The sequence below is a fragment of the Nicotiana sylvestris genome, chromosome 5 (assembly GCF_000393655.2).
Source record: "Nicotiana sylvestris chromosome 5, ASM39365v2, whole genome shotgun sequence".
NCBI classification, from domain to species: Eukaryota; Viridiplantae; Streptophyta; class Magnoliopsida; order Solanales; family Solanaceae; genus Nicotiana; species Nicotiana sylvestris.
Window position 1 is genome coordinate 143,443,882 of NC_091061.1, and position 6,489 is coordinate 143,450,370.

Sequence of the window (6,489 nt, forward strand, 5' to 3'; positions counted from 1 at the left end):
CATTTTGATTACAATTTTTGTAATGTAGTACACCAAACTCCTTGTAATGTCACAAATTAAATTAATGTTCTTTTGTTGACCAAAAAAAGAAACAAGAGAAAATATATATTATATTAGTTCAATTATATTATATGATAAAGAATGGAAAAGAAAACTAGTATAGAGAATTAAAAAGGCAAGATAAAAAAAGCCACCAACAATCATTAAATCCACCGCATTTGAACCACAGACCGCCATTTGAACCCAATTTGTCTACAAAAAAGTTGGAAAAAGCCAAAAAAGGAAAAAGTAAAAAAATAAAAGAAAATGAAAGCAAACAATTTCTACTACTTGTGTACTCTTCTTCTTGTTGCTTTAGCAAAGTGACAAAGAATCACTCTTTCATGGCCATGCCTAAGCGCGTGTACCAATCTTGGAAGGCCAACAACGTAAGCCATATATATTTAGCTCTAGATTATGCACACTTAAATATTATATATTTTTTCTTATATTTCTCTGCTTTTTTTTCTTTTTATAGTTGAGTTAATGGTTTCTTTTGAAGTATACTGGCAATTGGGTGTGCTCATATATTGTGTTAAAGCTTGATGGGTTGGTGTTACTTTGCTGGAATTTGATTTGGGGTTTGTTGTTTCACTTAGCTTGTCTTGAACGAAAAAAATATATGAAAGCTTTGTTCTTTTGTGGGTGTTGGAAGTGAGTTGTGTTTGTTGAATTCTTTGTTTTGAGTTTCAAGTTATGGTTATTCAAATTCTTGAAATTGTTGTGAAGTAGTAAATTTGATGGCCAGTGGCACTGGCGAAGCCAAAAATTCTAACAAGGAGATTCAGAATGCACTACACTAAAAAAAATTGACATAAAGGGATTCAACAAGTTATCATGTATATATACATAATATTTCTAGTACAATTATCCGGCGAAGGGGATTCAATTGAACCCCGTCACCATTTATAGCTCCTCCACTGGCCAGTGGTCTCAAATGGTTTCTTATGGTCCAATGAGATGTTTATCTTTAGATGAATTGTTGTTGGTTAGTTCTAATTATTAAAGTATCAGCATTGATAATCTTTATGATGTTATGTTTTTTTAATTGCTTGGTCATTGTTGTGGCAAAAGTTGTCAGTTGCACAATGCTTGTCGAGTTTAAGTATTGAAATGCTTAATATGTGCTTATGGAAAATTGTAATTTTTGTCATTTTAAAACTTTGTTCCATCTGTTAGTTATCTGTTATGACCTCGACATACTGCATTCGGTGTAAAGTGGGGCATACTTTGTGACCTGAATTTGTGAGTGGTATTGTCATTCAAGTCCAATAATGGTAAGGACTTGAATTAACGGTGTTGCATTTATTGCAGTGCCTCTTTGTATTAATATGACCCCTTAAGCTTAAGGTGATGAAGCAACTTGAGTTTGTGAATAATTTGTGGTACTGATAACCAAAAAATGGCGTGTCTCCAACGACATTGTGGTGCTAATTTGGCCTTGATTAGAAACATGTTATTGGACACTGATGTAGAGTTGGAAAGCAACATGCCACTTACTGAATGTTCACTGAGCGGTGATGAGAAATGTGTTGGTGGATGGAAATGTGTTGCTGGACGGCGGCATGCCGCTGATTGAGCATTGACTGGAGACATGTTTCCAGATGGCAACATGACACTAAGTATGCATTGACTGAAAGGTGTTGCGTATGGTAACTTAACCGTAACTAAGTGCTTACTGCAAACTTGTCGGTGGATGACGACAGACTTGTCAGCTGACTTGTGCTGCTGGAACAATGGTCTGAAGAGGCTGGAACAGTGGCCGGAAAAGATGAGGAATAGAGGTGGCAATGGTACAATTTATTAGAAAAAATAAATAGACATCGTCAATGAGATGCAGTGTTGTCATCTGTCGAAACATATCTTAACTGGCAGGAAGAGATGAGAAAGACCTAACTGGAAATAGATGAATGGTCAATTGAAAGAGGACGAGATTTTTTTTCTCATGCACATATTCTTCTATTTGCATCTGTTCACAAGCTATGCATTGGACATATTGCTTTAGGCGATCACTTTTAGCAGGGTACTTTTCCAATTGCAAGAGAAATGCTGAATATTACTTGCAAAATATGTGGCCATAGTTATACTATTTCTTCCCAAAGGAAAGAATGCTTTTTTAAGTTTTTGTTCTCTGTACTATATATAGATTTTGTATCAATAGATGGAGGTCTGTTGTAGTTCCTACATATAAAGAAGCAGTTCATATTGGTAGAGTAGGGTCAGTTGATAGAAATAGATACATCACTAGTGGATCTCTTTTAACTCACATTATATGTGAGTACGGTTGTGATATTGATACTGACAGAGAGCAGCTAACATTCATATTTGCGAAACTTTAGATTTTAAGTTTTAAAGTTTATTGCAAAATTTAGAATTGCAATTTCGTTTATGTTGGAAGTCAAGCTACTGAAAGACTGTGGTGGCTTAAACATTGATATGCACTATCAGGGACTTGCTCATCAAACTTGCAAGTTCCTATTATTGACTCATTTTTGTAGGAACACCATAAGTTGATGTTTTTTTTTTGTTTCAATGTGGTAGTATAAGATACACCATTGTGGTTTAAGGGTATACCAACGATGATTCAGATAAAACACCAATTGGTGAAATGAATCTACGGTGGTGTTTATGTAATACAAGGGATTTCCTACATCTGCTACAAACTCTTTGGAATCTGTAATGTAGTTGAGGATCTTAGCCTTCTTTGATCAATAAAAGGATCTTTTGGTTCCTCCTGACAATGTGGAGGCAAAAAACTCACCTCTTCTCAAACATGAGTCCACTTTGCAAACCTCAAAGTAAAAAAGTCTTAAGGTTTCTCCTAAAAAGCCTGTCCTATCAAAAAAAGGAAAAAAAAGAAGTGAATACAACACTCCAATGCACCTTCAGCGCCCAAGGGAACCAGTAAGATATGGACTTGATTTGCTGTCTGTAAAGTTGATTACATATTGTGATCAATTATTTGTTTCATAAAACAAGTATTGTCCAACTGTGAGTATGTTTATGCTATTATTCTTTTGGACATATGACCTTATACTTGACTTATTTTAATTTCTATTTTGTTGTGGTTTCTATAATGTGCAGAAATTCTTGCTTGGCGGGAGGCTGATATTTGGACCAGATGCTAAATCATTGATTATAACCTTCACGCTTATCCTTGTCCCTGTTGTTATATTTTGTGTGTTTGTGGCAAGAAATCTCGTGCATGAACTCCAGCCAGGAAGTGCAGGATATGCAATTTTGGTGATAGCTATTGTCTTCACAATTTATGTTAGTTTCTTAACTCTTCCTTTTACTGGCCTTTAATGATCCATCACACTAGGCATATGTTTCAAGAAAATTTCTTGTATTCCTTCTTCAATTTCTTTGAACGGAAATCTATGGATTTCTGCCTTCCCTTTTCTTCTCTCCCAGAACGGATCTAGAGACTTTGTTTTCTGCAAAAATACCCACATTGTCCATCCTTTTGTTTACATTTTTTTCAGTTGCCTTTACCCCATCATTTTGTTTGCCTTTCATAACTGCCAAGGTGTTTTCAGCTTCTTTTCCGCACCTAAGGTGAGCACTCATTCTTGAAGACGCTGGCAAGCTGGGTGATAAATGTTTTTTCTTTTGGCGGGCGGGTTGGGGTTATTTGAGAAACTCTGTTATTTGAAGAATTTATAGTTGGAGTTATGTAGTTCCATGGTGCTTTATTCAGGTATTTCTTAGTGTTTCACTATTCTAATGTTGGGTTGGTTGCCATAGGTCTTCTTACTTCTACTCTCAACTTCAGCAAAGGATCCTGGAATTGTCCCTCGTAATTCTCATCCTCCAGAGGAAGTACCAGGGTATGAATCCTCAGTTTCTGTTGAAGCTGGCACTAGACCTTTGCCTCGCACCAAAGAAGTCCTTGTGAATTGTTTGCCTGTGCGAGTTAAATATTGCGAAACATGCATGTTGTACCGTCCACCAAGATGCTCTCATTGCTCAGTATGTGATAATTGTGTGGAGCGATTTGATCACCATTGCCCTTGGGTGGGTCAATGCATTGGGAAGGTAAGTACATCCATTTTCATTACTGTTTCTTTTCAAAGTTCAATGGATAATCTGCTATTTGTTGCTTTTCTTACTCCTCCCACTCTCTTTGGTTCATCTAAAGATGGAACGTGGCAACTGTATCCTGGCTCCGAATTGTTTATATAAGTTTCTTATGTGTGTATATATAATATTTCTAGGAGAAGAGAAGCTTATCTTCTATTTTAATTGCTGTTTACTGTTTGGATATCCTTTAAAGACACTTATTCCTTTCTTTCTCATCTTCTTTTTTGGTGTACAGCGGAACTATCGTTGCTTCTTTCTCTTTGTTTCTTCAACAGCCCTCCTTTGTGTTTTCGTCTTTTCCATATCAACTCTGTATCTGAAACTTCTTATGGATGACTCTGGAACTATTTGGAAAGCTATGAAAGAATCACCAACATCTGTGGCATTAATGGCCTATTGTTTTGTTGCACTGTGGTTTGTTGGAGGTCTAACTGGCTTCCATTTGTATCTCATAGGTTCAAATCAGGTTAGTTTGGTTTTAAAGGTCTTGCTATCAACAATTTAACTCTTATCTGCTGTTGTGCATCTGAGTGCTATCATACTAATACTTTTAATTCCTATATGATGGCGTTGTTATTGTCATGGTGTTATTGGGAAGTTTAATACAATATCGTTTTTAGGAAATGATTAGCAGATACCTAGAACATAGTGACATAATTGTTTCCCGTTTGCCCTCTATTTGCTATCGTTGAGGGAATTCTTTATTGAATTTTCTTCTTTACATTTTTGGCTATTTTTTAAGTGTCATTGTTTCCAAAAAATGTGACAAATGTTTAAATGATTTCGTTAGTCGTATATATTGGAGGAAGTGGAAAATTCTTGTTCAAGAATATGATCTATATTCTTGAAATGTAAAACACGTCTTTCCTTGAATAATTCTTTTTAATGTTTTTTATTTGCCTTGCGAAATGTCAGTATGTTGTTTTCATGTCCATCTTGATGGTTCTTAAATTCCTCATAAAGAGCCTCTATAAGGGCTAGCACCTAGCTTGTCGATGTAGTTATAAAGAACAAATGCAGGACCTTGTTCCATCTCATGTGTCGTTTCTTTTGCTTATATTTTATAAGATTCCTGAACAAGGAAGTTTTTCTCCTTTTTATTTGGTTGGGGGGGGGGGGGGGGCAAGACAACTATTAGTAGTCAAAGATGAGTGCTCTGTGTGCTCCTACGGAGAGCAAATTTTACATCTATTTAGGAGCAAATGCTGTTGAAAACGGAATTGGATGAGTGCCTTTTGTGATCTTATCACACTTTCAAGAAACTACTTGACAGATGAGCAGATTTTAGTGGCTGTATGTCAATTATTTTTCGAGAAAGGAAATTGATTTTCTCCTGATAACATACAGCTTTTACTGGCTGATTGTATTTCGTGATGATGATGATTAGAAAATTTATTAGATATTAGTATGTTATAGAATGATTCTGTTTTTATTTGGAACACCTTTTGTTTCTTTTTGAATATAGACCATTACCTTTTTATCTTTTTCTCCTCGTGCTTAATTTTGACATGTTTTAGTTACTAATGATCTCTGCAGACCACATATGAGAACTTTCGTTACAGGGGAGATAACAGGAACAGTGTGTATAACCGGGGATGCATCAACAATTTTCTTGAGGTATTCTGCTCAAAGATAGAACCTTCAAAAATCAATTTCCGTGGATATGTACAGGACGAGGCATCAAAGCCTCCTAAGAGTAACATTCATGAAACAGAAATAGATATCTCTGATGGGGATACACGAATTAGGGTGGAAGACGATCTTGATATTGGAGATGATATCATGAAGATATCCCAACGACGTAACTCTGAGGAAGGTGGTGATGTTAGAGGTAGAGGAAGTGACAGGTCGCCCATTGGTCGTTCTGAGGTTGACTTTGGATTTGGTTTGGAGTCTCATTTTACCTCTAGACCCTCATACTAGCCGGGGCAGATCAAGTGAAAACGAAACTAAATTCAATATCACCAATTTTTTCAACGATTCCTACTTCCTTCTGCTGGCATTATTTGGAGCACTCAGAAGGACGTTCAACTGATCATTTATTGAGATCTAAAAATGTAACACGATACTTATCGCTAGCCATGAACGTGCACTGGTGTTCTCTTTCTCAGGTTTCTCTCCTCTCCCTGTTCTCGTGAAGATATGATGAAATGACATCTTTGTTGGAGAGAATGGATGATCGTTTTTACTATCGTCTGCTGGTTATAAGCGATTCTTGGAAAAACTATAGCTATATATCAAAGGCTGGTTAAATTCTGTACTATGTATCTATCTCCTCTGGAATTTGACAATGTGTACATCTTTTCTTGTGGTTTAAGGTGCTTTTCTGAAAATTAAGTTAATGGATTTTCTGTCTTTGTATTTTAA

At 36.0% G+C, this 6,489-nt stretch overlaps 1 protein-coding gene across 1 annotated transcript; it reads left to right on the plus strand.

Moving 5' to 3' along the window:
• Nucleotides 1-236: 236 nt before the first annotated feature.
• On the plus strand, nucleotides 237-6,489 carry LOC104230020 (protein S-acyltransferase 8-like). The gene is made up of 5 exons (XM_009782752.2): nucleotides 237-428; nucleotides 3,124-3,309; nucleotides 3,787-4,077; nucleotides 4,358-4,588; nucleotides 5,659-6,489. The coding sequence occupies exons 1-5, from the start codon at nucleotides 384-386 to the stop codon at nucleotides 6,043-6,045; spliced, it is 1,140 nt and encodes a 379-aa protein (XP_009781054.1). The 5' UTR covers nucleotides 237-383; the 3' UTR covers nucleotides 6,046-6,489.

What these genes read in the sequence shown, in the direction of transcription:
- LOC104230020 (XM_009782752.2), top strand. Translation starts at nt 384, where the DNA reads ATGGCCATGCCTAAGCGCGTGTACCAATCTTGGAAGGCCAACAAC. An exon ending in TGGGTCAATGCATTGGGAAG is followed by an intron (nt 4,078 to 4,357) that starts GTAAGTACATCC and finishes TTTGGTGTACAG; the next exon opens with CGGAACTATCGTTGCTTCTT. An exon ending in ATCTCATAGGTTCAAATCAG is followed by an intron (nt 4,589 to 5,658) that starts GTTAGTTTGGTT and finishes TGATCTCTGCAG; the next exon opens with ACCACATATGAGAACTTTCG.